Source organism: Lissotriton vulgaris, chromosome 2_1 (assembly GCF_964263255.1).
Source record: "Lissotriton vulgaris chromosome 2_1, aLisVul1.2, whole genome shotgun sequence".
Taxonomy (NCBI): Eukaryota; Metazoa; Chordata; class Amphibia; order Caudata; family Salamandridae; genus Lissotriton; species Lissotriton vulgaris.
Window position 1 is genome coordinate 381,786,270 of NC_141687.1, and position 18,891 is coordinate 381,805,160.

The following is an 18,891-nucleotide window of genomic DNA, read 5'->3' on the forward strand; positions in this document are numbered from 1 at the left end:
TTTGTAAGGGAAAACTGTGTCCAGACCTTTCAGGATGACATCCTTATCTTTACTAAAAGTGAGGAAGAACATTTGAAGGTACTTGAGAGGGTTTGGAGCATTTCGGATGACAGAGGAATGACTGTAAAGCCTGAGAAGTGCAGATTGTTGGTGCAACGGGTCAAATACTTAGATCACACCATTTTAAAGGATTGCCTTAGGCCCATATTTTGCAATCTCGAGGCTATTAAAAATGCCCCACCTCCAGAGGATAAGGACACTATGTTCTTTCGTGAGGTTGTGTGAATATTGTGCCAGATTTGTTCCTGGGTACACATTAGCTGGTCAACCGTTAAGGCCAGTAAAATGGAAAAGGACTACGTTTGATTGGTCTTAAGAGGTAAAAGAAGCTTTTAAAAGGGTCAAAAATTGGTTGTGAAAGCTCCTGCCTTGAACTCTTTTGTTCCTCAGTGGACATCTTTTATTGCGGTTGATGCCAGTTTGAAGGGTACTGGAGCTGTTTTTGGTAGGATTGTGGATGGCAAGGAAAACACAGTGGCTTTTGTTTCAATGACACTCAGTGAGGCAGAAACAATTACAGCGCTATAAAGCGGGAGGCTTTAGCCTGTGTGTCTGGTGCCCAAAAATGTAAAACCCATATGGGGGCACTTTCTTTGATATATTTACTGGGCATAAGTCTCTTGTTTTCCTGGTAAGTGGTACTTGCTTGGGCAAGGCGTCAGCACGTTTAGTGAGGTTTCTTTCCAAATTAAAATATGATTTTGAAGGTTAAGTATGTGCAAGGTGGTAAGAACTACAAGGCTGATGGTCTGTCAAGTTTATCCTTGCCGATGATGAACGATATGCGTTGAATGCTGAATGTACGATGGAGGTGGTGCTATTTCAGGGTACCAAGGCATTATTTCAGAAAAAGAGTGGCTAGATGCCATGGCTCAAGATTCAGTACTGCATAAAGTGTTTAATTCTGTCACAGTTGAATGGCCTCAAAGGATTGTCTAATTTGCCTCAGAATTGACTTGTGAAGGACAATTTTGTTTGAGAAATGCTCTTTTTGTACCTCCAGAAAAGCTATGTGCAAGATTGCTCATGAGGGGCATATGGGTATATCAGTCACTTGTAAGAAATTACTGCAAGTATACTGGTGGCCCAACATGGACAAAGAAGTTGGAGGTAATGTAAGGTTATGTCCTCAATGTATTGTTTCTGATAAATACAGGAGAACAGTTAAAAAGCCTCTTTTTCCTGTTCCCTTCCCGGAGGGGCCATGGATAAGGTTGCATTAGATTTTTCGAGTCCCTTTCACCTGCATCTAAAAACAAATTGTTGTGGTTGCGATTGATTACTTTTCAAAGTGGTTTTTCTCTGAATCTGTAGATTCAGCCTGCACAAAGTGTGTTTTGGAATTTCTTAAGAGGATATTTTTGTTTGAGAGGTACCTCTAGGAAATTATGACTGACAACAATACACATTTTGTGCCTTGTAAGCTGAATGAATTTTTGTGTGAACATGATATTAAACATCTTCAAGTAGCTCTATACAATCCAGCAGCTAATGGTTTCGTGGAGAGGGCTAACTTTTTTTTGAAGGAGGGGGTTCAAACTGCCCTCTCAGCTGGATTAAATGTTAAGGACTTAAAGGAAAAAGCTTGGTTATACCTCACTAAGCCACAAGCAATCCCTTGTATTTTTCCCTTCACAATGTTGAGGGCAAGGGATGCGAGGACCAAATTTGTACCGGGGTAGTTGCAAGGTAGATGTGAAGCTGTGGGTGTTCAGTATAATTCCACTAATTTGAGAGAAAGGGTAGAGAACCAACAAAAGAGTCAGAAAATAACTTGGATAAGAAGAAGAATGCCAAATATGTGGATGTGGCGGTCGGAGATTGGGTGTTAATCAAGAAACCCTTTGGAGTGGTGAAAGGTAGGTCCAGGTATTCTTCCCCATTCAAAGTGTTGTAAGTCAGCAGGGCATCTGCTCTTCTTCAGAACAAAGGATGTTGGAACAAGAGTAGTGTAGCTCCCATTTCTGAAGGACACGCTTAGGTTTTTCTTTACACCTGTGTTGGGGTGGAGGATGAGAGTTCCATATTAACCATGGACTTTGGCAACAAGTGGTCTGAGTGTGATGGTTTTGGGGTCCATGATTCTATCTTCTCTGGTGTCCAGACTGCTTCCTGTTTAAGTGGTGAGGTCTTGGTGGGGGGGAGTTCTGGTGCCTGTGATTCCACACTTCATACTTATGTATCTGGTGTTGCTTCAAAGGATAATGTGAGGCATTACTCAGTGAGGCATTCCTCTCGTCCTACCAGATTGCCCACCAAGTTTTTGGACTATGATTTATCTTTAGGTGATGTTTATACCTAAATTTTCCACATCATTTTTCTTGTTTGTTTTTTTCGTGAGCAAAGGACTAATGTAGGGGCTATTGAGTTTAATTATATATATATATACTTAAACTCTTCTTATCTTAGGTGTCTTGTTTATGTTGGATTAGTATTGTATATTTTACATCTTTATTTCCATGCTCTCCTGTACTCATGTTTATGCTTGAGTGGGGTTTAGTATTCTGAGTATTCTGAGTATGTTGAGATGTTCGGCATCTGGTGGGTCTAGCAGTTGCCAGCTTACTCCAGGACTAGAAGGATGGCCTTTATGGGTCCAATAAAGAGAATAAACATCTCTTCTACATTCTATTTGGGACTACATGTCATTCCTGCTTACAGAGTGACTACCCTGTACAGTCTCCCAGTCTCAAACCACCATTTTAGTACATCTCATTGGGTCCACATTTCAACTTAATCTAACTTCTGATACACATCTTCCACTCCCCACTGCATCTTACCTCTTTCTTAGTCCAGACTTCGATACTTTGAGTACTGAAGAACTCTGCAGACCTCAGCAAAAGCTCCGCAACTGGGGCATTCATCATCTAGAGAGGAGTCACAAGACAGAAAGTCAAAAAATAGAAGTCTGCACCTTTCTTGTCAAATAAGGGGCCCATGGATCACTGAGATGATCACTGCAGGTCAAGGCCACAATGCATGGCAGAGAGGTCCTCTACCTTTCACCTCTCTTTTCCTCACCACAAGGAGGTCCAGTGCTTTGAAGAACAGGGCCATGGGGACCAGCAGCAGGAGTTCCACAGGGATCCTCGCTATCACCAACTCTTTTTAACTTATTCATGGAACCACTCACCGATCTGCTACAAGCGTCCAATGTGCAATTCCACATGTACGCTGATGATACCCAACTCTACCTTAAGATCAACACTCTTGAAGACATCAACCTGCTTAACACTACCCTTAAGACCACCCAAACATGGTTGGCAGAGAATCACCTCAAATTGAACGCCTCAAAAACAGAATTCCTCCTAATTGCCCCACCTGCCAAAGTCCCCATAATGCATGAGTGGATCAGACACCTTACTGCATTCAACGTTCAACCAACTATTGTGGACTCAGCGAAATCACTGGGAATAACACTGGACTGCAACCTCAATATGCAGAAACACATTAGTAACGCAACGAAGGGAGCAAACTTTCAGATTAACACACTGAGGAAACTGAAACCCTTCCTACCGGGGATTGACTTCAAGATGGCGGTGCAAGCTCTAGTTCTACCTCGGCTGGACTGCGGAAGTGTCTGGCTTTGCGGTCTCCCTACAGCTACTACGGCCCCCCTAAAAGCCTCAACCCATGCGGCAGCGAGACTCATCACTGGCTCAAAAAGAAGGGCCCACATCTCCCCTGACCTGAAATCTCTAAACTGGCTGCCATTTGAAGCCAGAATTCACCTGAAAATAGCGTGCATGACGCATAAGGCCATACACCACAATGCACCCAGCTATCTCACACAGAAACTTACAATATCTGGAGGAATAAGATCCAGGAGAAGTTCGGAAAACCTCCTATTGATGCCACAAAGATTCAACAAGAAAAAAGCCTACAAACGCTCCTTCTATGGAATAGCGCCCAGGATTTGGAATGCCCTTCCCCCAGAAACAAGACTGAACCCCTCCACTGCAGCTTTCAAATGGGAAGTAAAAGGCATTCTTATGGCAAAATTATCTTAAACACAGACCTATGTTTTCCGCAAGTACATATGTACATGGCATCAATCTAACCCACCTAAGCAATCTATCTATCATTACCATATCTCCTCAGCTCACTCTTGTCTGGCACCTTATTGCTCTACTTTTTGTCGTTCTCAATGATGTTATTTTTATTTTGACTTACTTACCTTTACTGTATTACCTTCACTCTTCAGGTCACTTCCTATTTCCCTGCTCTATGATTGCCCAATGGACTCATGTTACTATTATCCCCATGTACTGTAAAGCGCTCTGATACCCGCAAGGGTCTTGTCCGCGCTCTATAAAACTCTGAAAATAAAAAAATAAAAAAATAGGATGACCAAGAGAAGCAGAAGGAGAACCAGGGCTCAAAGGCTCAGGAACAGGGTTAGGACCGGGAGGACCAAGGGTAAGACCAGAATTGGAGGTCTTCATGGTCTTGAGCATTCTGGCCCTATTCCCCTGGTCCTTGTCTTTTCGGTTATACTTCTTTTTATATCCCTGGTCTTGATCCTTCTGTTCGTGCTTGTCCTACTGGTCCTGGTTCTACTTGTGCTCCTCCTCACTCTCAACCCCAGCCAGGTACTGCCTCCAAAGTCACTTTCTTTTTCCACTTCCATATTTTATTTATGCTGATTCAGGCTGGTACTGTCCACCGAAAGAAACCGCCTAATTAAAACACTGGTTAAAGCACCCACTGCCCAGCTGTATGTGGATCCAGCAGCATCAGGGCATATTAGTGGTATGTTAACTCAATTGGTTAATGCACTTTCTGGCGTTCCATCTCTGGTCACAGGTTGGAAACATCATAAAATAGCACAGAGGGTGTAATGAGCCTTTTTTTAGAGCACATAAGGTGTAATGAGTAGGTCAAAGATATGTGCTTTATGTAGGATAGTTCAGTAGGGTAATCATCAAGTAACAAAGATCCTTGTGTTACCTGCAGGTCATACGTTGCAATCCTGCTAAACTAGCCTTATGAGTAATGCTGCCACTTCAACTAGCTCCATTCAACGTGCAAAGTACAAGTTTGAAACCTTGCAGCTTTTAACTCAATATTTTGTTCTTTTAAGTTTGATTAATGGTTTCCTCTCGGTAGTACTAAACGGTTATTAACTGTCAAAAATATCAGATTTATTGTGTGTTGTATAAATGGTTACTATAGGTGTACTTACATATAGGCAGACACATGGCATTCTTACAGAGTATGAATAGGCCTACACCATTGCAAAGGTCTTTCAAAAAAAACGCTTTCAGATCTCACATTATCTATTGGCAGCTTGAAAAGCGACACATGACTGGATATTATTTTCCCCAACTAATGCAAGAGTTGGGCTTCAGCTGTGTTCAGCATGAGCTCCAAATACTCCCAGCCAGGAAAGAACTTGGATAGAAGTTAAATGTCTGTTCATAGAGGAAGTTGCAAGCACAACTCTTCTGCTGATTTTCTCAAGAGGCCCTACATTCTAAGCTGCTCACACCTCAGTTCCCTCATGGTTATTGGAGACGGACACAAAGCAACAGTTGCTAGGCATGGCTTTTCAGAGTCTAGACACTTTAACATCTTGGCAGACTCAAGAAACACATATGGGCAGGTAACTCCACCAATCCTGAGGACAGTGTTGAAAGACTGGCACGCCATTACTGGAGAAAACCTTGATTTGATTTGATTTCAGATTTGTAAAGCGCGTAGCTACCCAGGGGCGTCCCAGCGCTGACATTCATCCTGCAGAATTCAGAGGGGAGTATTATGGGAAGAGTATTATGGGAAGAGCCAGGTTTTCAGTAGCCTACAAAAGGCCAATAGGTTAGTTTCCCTTCGGATGGGGAGCGGGAGGGAATTCCATAATTTTGGAGCATTATATGAGAAGAGACGTCCCCCTGAGAGGGCCCTTTTTATTCTGGGGACACTGGCCAAGGAGAGGGAGTCTGATCTCAGCTGTCTGTTGGAGTGATGTGGTTTGATGAGGGGTCTCAGAATGGGGGGCCTCTGCTGTGAAGTATTTTATGTGAAATGCAGAGGATTTTAAAGGTGATCCTTTCCTGAATAGAGAACCAGTGTAATGATCTGAGGGCAGGTTTGGCAGAGCATCTGGATTTGGTCCCGGTGAGGAGTCTGGCAGCGGCATTCCGGGCACATTGTAGTCTGTTGATGACCGATGCGGGAGCACCTAAATACAGGGCATTTCCGTAGTCAAGTCTAGAGTTAACTAGCCCCTGCATTAGCAGCTTCCTGGACTGAAAGGGGATTAATGGGAGAATTTTTCAAGCTATCTGTATGAGGCCAAAGCATGTGCCGGCGATTTTTCTTGCCTGGACTTTAAAGTTGAGGTCCTGGTCCATCAGATACCAAGGCTCTTAATTTCAGTCTTGGGGGTGGGGGGGGGGGCGATCCCATACAAGGTGGCCAAGTGAGGGAAGGGGGGAGTCTGCGTGGGTCACCCAAAAGGAGGATCTCAGACTTCTCTCCGTTAAGCTTCAGGCGAAAGTCGCACATCCATTGAGAGATATTCTGGAGGCAAGACGACAAGTTGTCCAGACATTTGGTCGACTGGTTTATAGAGACGACCAGCTGGGTATCGTCGGCGTACATGACAGCTTTTATGCCGAAAGGAGTTACAATGTCTTCTAGGGGAGACATGTATACGTTAAAAAGTGTGGGGCTCAAGGAGGAGCCCTGGGGGACCCCACACTGGAGGGTGAAAGCTCTGGAATTAACCGAGCTGTCGGTCACCTGAAAGGTTCTGCCTTCTAAGAAGGATTTGATCCAGGACAGGGCGGTACCAGAAATTCCTGCCATGCTAAGATGGTGGATAAGGATGGCGTGGTCCACCGTATCGAAGGCGGCGCTCAAGTCCAGGAGGATCACTGCCACTGATCCTCCCGCAACCTTCAGTCCAAGAAGGTTGCATACTAACAAAATATCTCTTCAGCTGGCAAAGAAGTTATGTGTACACAATATGGCTGACTATGTGTACTTAATTTTTCTTTAAACTGTTCCTAGTTGTTTGAATTTACTCGAGAGGGAGTAATAAAGTGTCATTTTTGTTGGAAGTCTATTAACTTGGTGGTCATCTATTCAATACCTTATTTGAACGAGGAGTCATTACAACATGCAGTTAAGTATTTTAATTACTCAATATTTTAACGGAGCAAGTACAATTAATGACAGAAAATGTGTGTTACAATAAATCTCAAAGCAGACATAACATACCCTATTCCATTAATTTCAACTGCTAGGTTTCTAGGGGGCTGTGAGTGTGATACCAGTACTCATTACTACTACTAACAGGTACTTAAATGTAGTTATTGTTTTTTCTGTTCTCTTAATGCAGTCACTTTTCCAGCTGGATCTACCATGTAAGTGGAGTGGAGAATTTGTAGTGTGGTAAAGTACATTTCATATACACAGATTATTGGAGTTGTGGAGCTCTAACATTTCTGACACAGGGCCGGAAAAGGTTTAGGCTAAAACAGGTATCCAGGACCTCGGACAGTCGCAGATTGACAGGTTAATTTATGAGGGTGGACCGTCAACTTTCACAATTTGGGTAGGTTTTGCAGTATGAATTTATTGTAGATTGACAAGAGTTTGCATAATTCCGACATCTTATAACTGGGCTTGGAATAACTTCTTGCTGTTGGTAATGATGTAGGATGTTATTGGTGTTGATCAGTTGAAGAGAGATGAATACTCTACTTGGATGAGCCACCACATAATCGACAAAGTTTTAATCCAATAACTGAAAGAGGCTACCTGACGAAAGCTAATGGTTTAAAGAGGCAAACTCATAGTCCACTCTGTGTAGATTGTCAGCCTTTGATCTGTCTGACAGATGTGTTGTCAAAATCTAACCCTAAAAAGAGAAACATAGAGGAATAGATTCAACAAGCCAGGAATAGAGAATTTTCACCAACGATGAAATAAGTGACCTAATACGAGGTCCAATAAAGTATTACAAAAGAATGCAAAATGTTAAATTCACGTCTATTTTTTTGGATATCACTTTTCAATGTGGGAAAAAGTTCCAGTAGGTGGCACGTTTGGGGGGATGGGCGGAGATGGGGGAGAAATGAGAGAGGAGTGAGAGAGATAAAGAATAATACTTTGTGAGACTGAATATACTTTGACAACAGCATGTGTTCAAAGATGTGCATTTCAAGTGAAACTTTGAAAATAAAAACATTGGCCTTTTTATGCAATAGTTTTGGTCCACGCTGAACAATGTTCTGACTAGAAAGCAGAACACTCATCTGTTGCCATAGGCAAGTCCTTATCACTCAAAACATTGTATTGAAGATGGAAATGCAGCTATTTTCACTCATGCTTCCTCAAATTCACAGACATATGCCGATCCAGTTAAAGCAACCAGGATAAGAGACCAGGCAATAAGGACTACACAGCTGTCACAACATTTTTGACAATGTCATGTGTAAGGCGATTGGAAAAAATTGTCCCATCTAACTTGAGTCGCAGGTATTCCTAAACCATCACATTGACCGTGCGTTAAGCATGGTGCCTCCAGATTTGGGAAAAATACAACTTGAAAGACACAAACGTCTGACAAACTAGCTCAATCCCATAATAACCAAAAGATATATGCAGAGAAAATGCACTGTCATTCAAAGAGGCCCTTGATAGGGCACCAGCTCTTAGAAAGGATTTAAAGAAAAGAAATAGCCATTTACTAAGAGGGGAGACAGACTGCTGAATTAGACTGTAGAAATTAGTGAATAAATTTACTTCTGAGGTTTTCAGGCCAGAAGAAGCTGCGTCTTAGGGAGCTCTGAGATATAGCCATTTAATATTCTCCTGGCATGCCAAGCCCTCGCTGCAAGGCTCCAGAGAGTACAGTATGTCTGGGCAACAGAAAAAAGCTTTACCGTTAGGGTTTGTTTTCTGATACAGGCCGGAACAGAAAAAAGCTTTACCGTTAGGGTCTGTTTTCTGATACAGGCCTGTTCCAATCTACCGATTATGAAAACTTCACAGACTGTGAGATACTGGCTAATTTGTCTACCTAGTAGCTCCTTGACTGGCTTGTGAGGCAGGCAAGGCTCTGGGGCACTGGTGGACATTAAAAAATGACTTACTGTAAAAGTTGAAACATTTTTTGTTCGAGTTTGTTTGAATTTTAATACATTTTGGGCTCACAACAACTCCAGCATAGTCTATTGTGTGGCTTGAGAATTCCCACCAGACATCCAGAGCATGCTGTGCTAGACGTGCTCGGGACTCACAGATGCGTTGTATACTTCCATCGACTGTCTGGGTGTTTGTGATCATAGTAGAGATTGCTGAAAGGCAAAAGTGATGATGAAGGTCCATAGAGTAATACTTCCCTTACAAAGTCTACATGTGCTAGGCCTTGGAGAATAGGGACTGCACCTTGGACACACGTACAGTGATTATATAAGCGATTACTATAAGCACATGGGTAATTCAAAAAGACCACATTATGCCTTCAGGGACTGGCATTGCTGGCGACCAGGTGCATGGTGTCTCTGGATCAGCCCGCCCTCAAGGTGCAAAATATACTTCCCAGTGTTGGTCAACTAGGTTGGCACTTACAGGTCTGAGAGGAAGAAAAATGCAACCACACAGTAAATGATGCCTTGCAACACTGCATGGTCATTGGTGACTTCGCTTTTGCACAGAGTTCTTTCACAGCTTTAGCATCCTACATGTTTCTTGTTTTTTCCCCCGCTGGTTCCCTTGCCTTCCTTTTTACGTCGAGCATAGCGGCAGCACGCATGCGCTTCTCGCTCTGCGAGGCATGTAGTAGTGGAGAATGCTGTGGAAGCCTTGCCTTCTCTCTGCCCATATTTTTGATTGGCTGGTGTCAATGTCCTTGGTAAACGCAGGCTTCCTATTCATTATGAGGCTTGTTAGTACCGCCTTGTTACCGCCCTGTCTGCATTTGTGACCCCCCATGACGACTGGACCTTTTACTTTGCTACTTACATGGCATGCTTTATCTACTTTATTGACAATGAGGGGGACAGTCAAGGAGTTAGTTCCATCACAGGGGAAGATGGCAGCAGTGTGAGCTCCTGTTTCTGGGTTTTGACAACCAGTTTCTGAGCTCCAGATCAAGAGTGGTTCAAGGTCTACTGCGTCCGACCCTGCATTCAGTAATGTTCGATAGAAGAGGGAGACGTCAGGGAGACTGTGAAGCTGTCTGCATTGCTTGCCCAGCAAAGTCCCTCAGGGACCGCCTATCGTAGGGCAGGGATCTCACTCAGTCACCATCCTACTCCCCTCCCCCCCCCCCGACAGAGTCAGGAGCTCCAGTGGAGTGTTGTAGGGTCCTCAGCAAGGTGAAGGTGGGCACCTGAAATGAGAAGGCGCACCTGGGTCAAGGGGTAGGCGGTGGCAATGAGCGGTATTTTTCTGCAGAGAAGCGGCTCCTTAAGATCCATCAGAGAGCGGTTACTAGGTGTTTGAGGTCACTTATGTTTGTTTTGCTTCCCTGTGCAGTTTACTACGGGGGGCTATGCAGGGCTGTCCTCAGAGGTGGTACCCACCCTGCCTGTAGTTAGAGTCTGTGGCTCGGGTGCCACACCCTCAGTGGCTCCAGGGTGGGTGGGCCGTGTATCTGCTCAGCCATGCAAATGCGAGACCCCGAAGCTGGCAACATGCTCTTCTGATATCAGCGAAGAAGAACTGCCCTATTCCAGTATTTATAGATTGTAGCCTCCTCTCTTCGCTGACACCTTGACGCGACTCTGAAGGCTCACGTCTCTGTGACCTTGTTAGACCTGCAGCGGAGGTAGAAATGTATCTCCACTATGGGATATCTTCCTAATACCGTGAGCTAATTTCCGATACACGTCACAGATATAGCCCGATCTTTGTCCATACCGTTTGTGGGTTATTTTTCAAGTTGAATAAGTATTTTTACGTCTTCTCTCTTGTATGAGCACAGGCCGTTAGAGTACTGTTTTAGCATATTAGAATTAATAGAGCATGTCCTGGGATCATTGTTTTAAATGGGCAGGCATTGAGAATCTGCCGTTAAATTTGAAATGGGAACACCTGCATTTCTCAGTAGGGATTAAATACTTTTATTAGGAGAGTACCAGCACTTCGTGTTAACAAACTGGACTTAGGTTAGTATGTACCAGCACTTATATTTTCCGAGTTCCAGGACTCAGTGGTATGTACGTCTGGTTGGGCAACTTTCACAGCGATGCTCTTAAGCGTCGAGACACGAAAGGCTTGGTTGTGAAAATTATGTGTAATAGGCGCTACCAGGGGAACAAGTAACAATACAGTACCAATATGTCTTTACAATACAAAACGATGCGCAGTAACCAACTTTTTGGAAAAATATAGTTTGTTTCTCGGAGTGCCTTGTAAAAACGAGCGATCTTATCAATTATTCTTGGTCTGCTTTTTATTTCAAGCTCATTATTTTATGCATGTGTCCATTTATGTTGCTTGCTGTTGTGTTGCATTTGCGGAATGGGGCTTGTACGAGCCCTTACGAGCACTTAAACAAGAAGAGCCATTTCAGAAGAGTGAGGTGTTCAAACAGCAGTTGAAAGTTAATTTGGAGTGTGGTTGTTATCCTGAAGCATTTTCCTCTGAACGTGTAACCAACAGGCCCCTCTTTCCCAAAAGAAAACACTGTTGTTGTTGTTATGGCAGTCTTGCATGAGGATAATTCGTTGTTGAGCTGAATGAAGAATTAAAATTGAAGTGATTTAGTGAAATGTAAGGAATCCTTATGAAACTGGTGGCGATAAAATATTGAATATTACTTCGGTAAATTAATACTTGATTGATCACTCTTGCTTCATGTGTTGTGTCCAAACTGAGTAGCGATATCTAAGAGCCTTCCGCAAGTCCTTTGCTAACTTGTTTTAGTCTAGTCTAGTCTGGATACTTGTATTGCGCAGCATATCACATCCCGAGGGAGTCTCATGGCGCATGCGGAAATCCTAAGGAGGGAGAGTGAGCCAAAGGATGGAACTAGCAGAAGAGCCATGTTTTCAGTTTTTTGCGGAAAGTCATGTGTTCTATTGTTGTACGTAGGCTGAAAGGAAGTTCGTTCCAAAGTGATGGTGCCCTAAAAGAGAAGGCACGACCACCATTTCTGGCCGTTTGAACTCTGAGCGGCGTGAGTTGTGATTTGGTACTAGATCTCAGCTGTCGACCAGGCAGATACCATGTCAGTTTCTGGGTCCAGTATTTTGGTCCTCGGCCGTACATGTTTTTATGAACCAGGCACATGGTCTTAAAGATGGTTCTTTTGTTAACAGGCAGCCAGTGTAGGGTTCTCAGGCATGGCAAAGAGGGGGATCGTCTGGGTAGGCCTAGAATCAGGCGGGCGGCCGTATTTTGAACGACATGCAGTTTCCTGGTATGGCACTCACACTAGTTTTTAGTTGCAATGACCAGATTACTTTAATTGGACGCTGCTTGGTTTCACTCTATTTGAGAACTAAAATATTATGGAAGCATAATCAATTTGACTCTTAAGTCAGTATTTCTTATCCCACCTGTTTCCTGCAACCTGAAATTTGTTTTTGATGTAATGGCATGTAATGCTTCTGCTCCACGTTTATCTAGAATAGACTACACTTTATAAAATTTACTGGTGAAAGAATTGTTACATTTTTCGCTATAAAATATTATATTTTAGATTTTACCACAACACTACATGTTGGTGTAATTTAGTAGTGTGTGGGCATATTAATCTGCTTGCCATGGTACCAGATATTACCATGAATAATGTTTACGTCTGTTGTTACGTAGGTGTGTCTTATTTAGTCTGTAAGCACTAATGAGTTTCTCCTACTGCAGGCACGGCATGTTTTCCTGCACCATTCAGCACGCTTTCCCTTTCCAGCCAGTAGGGTAGGTACAATGTCGGGCGCATCTTTGAAGTGAAATAGGTCTCGCATTTACAAGAGTTTGAGCTACTGGCATTGTAAATGACAATACCTTTTATTTATGTGTTAATTATGAAAACAGATAGATAAAAGGCATTGTTAATTACAATGCCAATATGTTAAACTCTCACAAATGGGAGACATGTTGCATTGCAAATGCTTGTTGGGTTAACTTCAAGGGGTTCTTTCCCGTGGTCTTCTCCAGATTGAACATGCTGCTTATCCTCCAGATTAAGAGTAGCCTTTCTCGAAAGTCTATTGTTAAATTTGGGACTCACTCACTCACTCGTCGTCGATGCATTGAGGTTCAACACCTGTTTGTTACCAATTACGGTGAGAAACAAGCTTCCGCCATACATATTGAGAGCGAGATTTGCAACGCTCCCTGAACAGCTCAGTTACGCAGTCTGAATACTTTTAGTAGGGCAGCTCCTGGGACCAGACACACATAATGTCATGGGGGGAAGTACCATTTTAAGAGTACACCTACCAAGAATCCAGAATATATAAGTCTCAGTCTCTCTCTGTGTCTCAGTCTCTCTATTTCTCTCTCTCTCTAACTATGTATTTCACTACTGTAGTGACTACATATAGGAGGAATGAGTATTATCATTGGGATTCAAATGTGTCCACTAAAGAATCGAATAAAAAGGCAGCACATGCCATTTTGTTTTATACTATGCTGTTGGAAAACAATTTGGATATCTGTGGAACCATAATTTCTAAGGCACAGTAACTGTATCACATTTATTATTATAACCTGTTTTTATATTGCGCTCCACACTGCACTGTTGGAATCTTTAAGTGTTGTAAATAACTTTAACCTTATTTTAAAAGTACACTTTTTTCTAAGAAATATCTCTGAATTGTTAAGGACTGCTGAGAGTGCTATCAAATGTGCTATATTGTGTATGTACCAGTTTGAGTCAACCTCCTCTGATTAAGTATTGACCGCTTCACCACAAATATTACTATAGAATCCGGGAAACTGAGAGGATATTGGCTAATTGTTGCAAGCAACTTTGTCTGTTCCCTCGGACAGGGAACAGAAATCAGCAGTTACATTGCTAAATCCTCCCAACTACTCCTTTAAATGCCAGAACCTTGAAAAGAAAAAGACTGGGATTTACAGAAAAAGTCATAATCACTCCACAATAAGGGAGCTAAAGAAGAAGTTTAGAAGGAAGAGAAAGGAAAATGCAGCAACCCCAGATGCTTCCTGGTCCCACTTTCAGGTCAATACAGAGCATCTAGGCAATATAGTTCACGATGGCAATGTCGCAAGATACTTTCCCACAGCTGCAGGAAGGGGTTTCAGCCACATTATTCCTACTTTCATGCACTCATAGCCAAGAAACACAGGATCCTATGCTTTATGGTTCTCTCATCTAGACGTCTGTCTGGTGAAGTGCAGTGCTTTTCACAATAATCCTGAACACCACAAACATGAGAAATTGACTAATAATGCCCCAACTCAAGGGCATAAAGAAATCCAGAACACGCTCTAGCCAACAAAACAAAAACTTTGGAGCATAAAAAAATACAATATTGGGTTTAGATTGCAGCATGATCAAGAGTAACAACATCTAAAATAAACATTCCATTGTATCAGACACCACAGCCCCTGAAAGTGAAAACAATGATAAGACTGTAAGGAATTAGGACATCTTGCATTCAGTTGGTTCCATATGCCAAGAAATCAATGAGAGCTTTGCACGAAAACTCTATAGTAACTGATTGTGGGAATTAGAAGGATCTTGTGGTAATCACAAAGACACACTTTCATAAGAGCCTGCAGCAGAGAACATCCAAGAACAAGCATTTACAATGCAATAGGTCTCGCATTAAGTTGGAACTATTGGCATTGCCGGCTGGTGGTGTGTGTGCCTGGTGGAAATGTGCACTGACGGCTGGTGGTGTGTGTGCCTGATGAAAGTGTGCACTGGCGGCTGGTGGTTTGTGCTTGGCAAAAGTGGCACTGACGGCTGGTGGTGTGTGTGTGCCTGGTGAAAGCGTGCAGTGACGGCTGGTGTTGGGTGTGCCTGGAGAAAGCATGCACTGAAGGCAGGTGGTGTGTGTGTGTCTGGTGAAAGCGTGCACTGATGGCTAGTGGTATGTGTGTGCTTGGTAAAAGCATGCACTGAAGGCTGGTGGTGTGTGTGCCTGGTGAAAGCATGCAGTGACGTCTGGTGGTGTGTGCTTGGTGGAAGCATGCACTGACGGATGGTGGTGTTTGTGCCCGGTGAAAGTGTGCACTGACAGCTGGTGGTGTTTGTGCCTGGTGAAAGTGTGCACTGACTGATGGTGTCTGTGCTCGGTGAAAGTGTGCACTAACGGTGTGTTGTGTGTGTGTGGTTGTGTGTGTGGTTGTATGTGTGGTTGTTGTGTGTGATTGTGGTTGTGTGTTTGTGGTTTAGTGTGTGTGGTTTAGTGTGTGTGGTTTTGTGTGTGTGGTTGTGTGTGGTTGTGTTTGGATTTGTGTGTGGTGTTGTGTGTGGTTGTGTGTGTGTGGTTGTGTGTGTTTGTGTGTGTGTTTGTGTGTGTGTTTGTGTGTGTGGTTGTGTGTGTGGTTGTGTGTGTGGTTGTGTGTTAGTGTGTGGTTGTGTGTAGGTGTGTGGTTGTTTCTGTGTGTGGTTGTGTGTGTGTTTGTGTGTTTGTTTGTGTGTGTGGTTGTGTGTGTGTTTGTGTGTTGTTGTGTTTGGATGTGAGTGTGTGTGGTCAGACTTGCACGCTGCACTCGCTCTGCACTGTATGGGACTGGCCTGACAATGGGTTACGGGCCACGGCTGCTTTTGACTCCCAGTCCGGCCCTTGGCCTGCGCCCCTCCCTTGGTACGTGACCCCCACACCACGGATATCTGCAGCTGGTCCCCTGATAAGTACCCACTGTACCACAGGGCAGGAATGCTGCTCCCCCAGATCTGCAGTACCAGTGTGACCAGATGCCTGTGTCGGACCAGTCACGAAGAACCACGCGGTGCTATAAATCGCCTCTCGCGTGAGCAGCAGCAGCAAAACAGCATTCAGAGGGCACCCTGCTCAGATACCCCAACAAATAAATGAGAAGCTAGTACTGAAAGGTGGCGCACACTCAGCATACAAACCCGGGATTTAATACTTCACCGCCCCTTATGTTCATTCATAATTATGCCTCTCCCGTCCACCTAACCCCCGGGAGGCAGAATTGGCAAGCGTTACGAGCGAGCCTGCCTGCCTTTGTGCATTAGTGTGCCTGCAGACAGGAACCAGTGCAAACACGAGCACAGCCATTGGCAACAGGAGGCAAGCACACGTCCGCACACTGCGCCATTTTAGAGCACCAAGAGGCAATGCCACAGTCAACGATGTGCTACACCAAAACAGCGTTGCATAAGCTAAAATTGCAGTAATTGAGCATGCCCAGCCGTTTTCAGTGAACAAACTAAAGTGCTTACGGTAGACCTCGGCTCATCACACCCTGCTCACCACCAAACCCGACACGTTGCAAACTAGTAAATATGTTACAATATCAACTAACGTAATTGGTATTGTAACATATTGACTAGCTACAGAATGCAGCAAAAACAGAAACGAAAATTAACATGCAGCCACTGGCTTCCTCCACGCCGACCATTTATTAGGAAAACTATGTAAAATTTGTACATGTTAATTCTAATGCATGGTCGCTTAGAGGAAGCCAGTGATTGCATGTTAATTTTCGTTTCTGTTGTGGCTGCAGTCTGTAAACAAGAGCACGTCTTCGGGCAGCACGGTCTGTTGTCTTCCTTGTAAGTGATTAATTCGGCCTCTTCTCCCAGGTGGAGAAAGAGCCATTCCAGTTGAGCTATGTGTAAATTGGGTAAATTGAAAGGAAATGCTGCTGAATTAATTGGTAACAGTAAATGGCCTGAAATGTGAATGTTTTTCCCACTCCTATTTAGAAGTGCACCGAAATGGCCCTGAAAAAGAACAATGAATGCGTTTAGAAGGGCAGTGGGAAGCTGGGAAGTGTGAGGCAGAATTGGCAAGCGTTACGACTGAGCCTGCCTGCCTTTGTGCATTAGTGTGCCTGCAGAGAGGAACCAGTGCAAACACGAGCGCAGCCATTGGGCAACAGGAGGAGGGCAGCAGCAGCTTGTGCCCTGGTTAGCGTGAGGCAGAATTGACCCTCCATTTCAAAGTATGCCAGCAGTAGGCAAAGAAATTTATTTCACGAAGGAAAGAGTGCAGGACCAGGGACACGTAGGGACAGCCTGTGTTACTGCACCCTTTTCTTCGTGAAAATAATTTATTTGAGTGAAAAACAGAGAGGCATGTGGTGGACCCAATTTCTAATACACCGTGAGCCTATTTAGAAGAAATCAAAATGAGCAGCGGGTGGGACATCCCCTGTGGAGATTGTGTCATATATACACCCTCCATTGTTTTCAAAGTATGCCAGTAGTAGGCAAAGAATTTTCGTTCACGAAGAAAAGGGTCAGCCTGTGTTACTGCACCCTTTTCTTCATGAAAATAATTTCTTTGTTTATGCTAATACCGGCATACTTTGAAATTAAATAAAAATTTGCATTTGCAATGTCAATAGCTGGTATTTTGACTACTACGAGTGGTATTGCACTGCAAATGCTGCGAGCCGCCTCTTGTGTGGCTTCAGCAGTGAATATGTCATTGCAGCAGGAAGCAAACACTAAACCTTCAATTTGCCCGCTATAAGTTAAAAGGTAGGACACAGTAAAAGAAAACAGGCAGTCACGGAGGTCAGAATCAAAAGAAACGAAAAGGAAACCACGGAGGTCAGAATCAAAAGAAAAGAGTGGTGCTCGTGCGTGCCACAGCAACACACGTGACCACATGGCCTATTGGTGTCTATTACGCGCACCAAGCTCGTAATAGACACCAATAGGCCATGGGCGGAGCAATGCGCCCGCCTGTGGCCTATTGCGTGCAGTCTTTCATTAAAAGACTCACACAGAGGCCAATAGCTCCCCACAAACGGCAAAGCTCGGGGAAAGGACACGCACAAGCGTGTGCGAGTCCTAGGTGACTGCTGAAACCCCGTTTTTCGATTACAAAATGTCTTGCGCTGCGCGAAGCACTGCTGCGCAGTGCAACGCTAGACGCGAGACCTAAAAATGAAAGGACCTTCCCTGACCCCGTCCATCAGGAATCCATATAAACAGATGCATGAATTTATTAGATCCAGTTTTTACTAACATATCCCACATTGCAATGCACACACCGATTAGGTTAGGTTGGACGGACCATTTTTTGGTTTCTATGCCCCTGCATGATGTCACTCCTGCTCGGACTGAGGGTCAGGTTTCCACTTGGAAACGTCCGTGGCACAAACTAAATTGGGATCATCTGGATGCTTGCCTTTTGGCTTCTTGCCCGAATCTAGCTGAAGATTCTAACAAAGCTTATAGAGCATTCTCAGAGTGGATAGAGCGCCCATTAGATAGCTTAATCCATATGAAGCGCTCCGCCAATCGCAAAACCAAATCATGCCCATGCTTCAAGACTGAACTTGCTGATATGCGTAAGGGGTGCAAGAGATTAGAACGGATTTGGAGAAGAGACTTCTGCTCCAAGGCCAAAGTCATCTGTCGGGCAGCAATCAAAAGCTACCATTAGGCCATATATCATGCAAGTGCAGCTTTTATCTCCAATCAAATACTTGAGAGCACTAATGCACTCTATGAGTACATTTTCCATTCTTGCCAGTCTGCAATCCAAACAAACCGCAGCTGGGTCAACTATTAAGTCCAATAAACTTTTTTGTGGAAAAAGTGGATGCCATCTATCGTTTCTTCCCGACCACTTATAGAATCCCGCAGGAGTTACGCGGTTGCCAACATGCCAACACCTTCCACTCCTTTCCGCCTATTACGGCTGATCAACTCTCTGCTCTTTGCTATAAGATTAAGTCAGGATCTCCTGC

General features: G+C 43.9%; 1 protein-coding gene across 1 annotated transcript in view; it reads right to left on the bottom strand.

Annotated features, from left to right (window-relative positions):
* LOC147730399 (apoptosis-inducing factor 3-like) overlaps positions 1-18,891 on the bottom strand; it is a 402,100-nt gene that overhangs the window by 165,175 nt on the left and 218,034 nt on the right. The window contains exon 8 of the mRNA XM_086955207.1: positions 2,841-2,927. Coding sequence (XP_086811333.1) covers positions 2,841-2,927 — 87 coding nt within the window. The remainder of the gene's footprint in view (positions 1-2,840; positions 2,928-18,891) is intronic.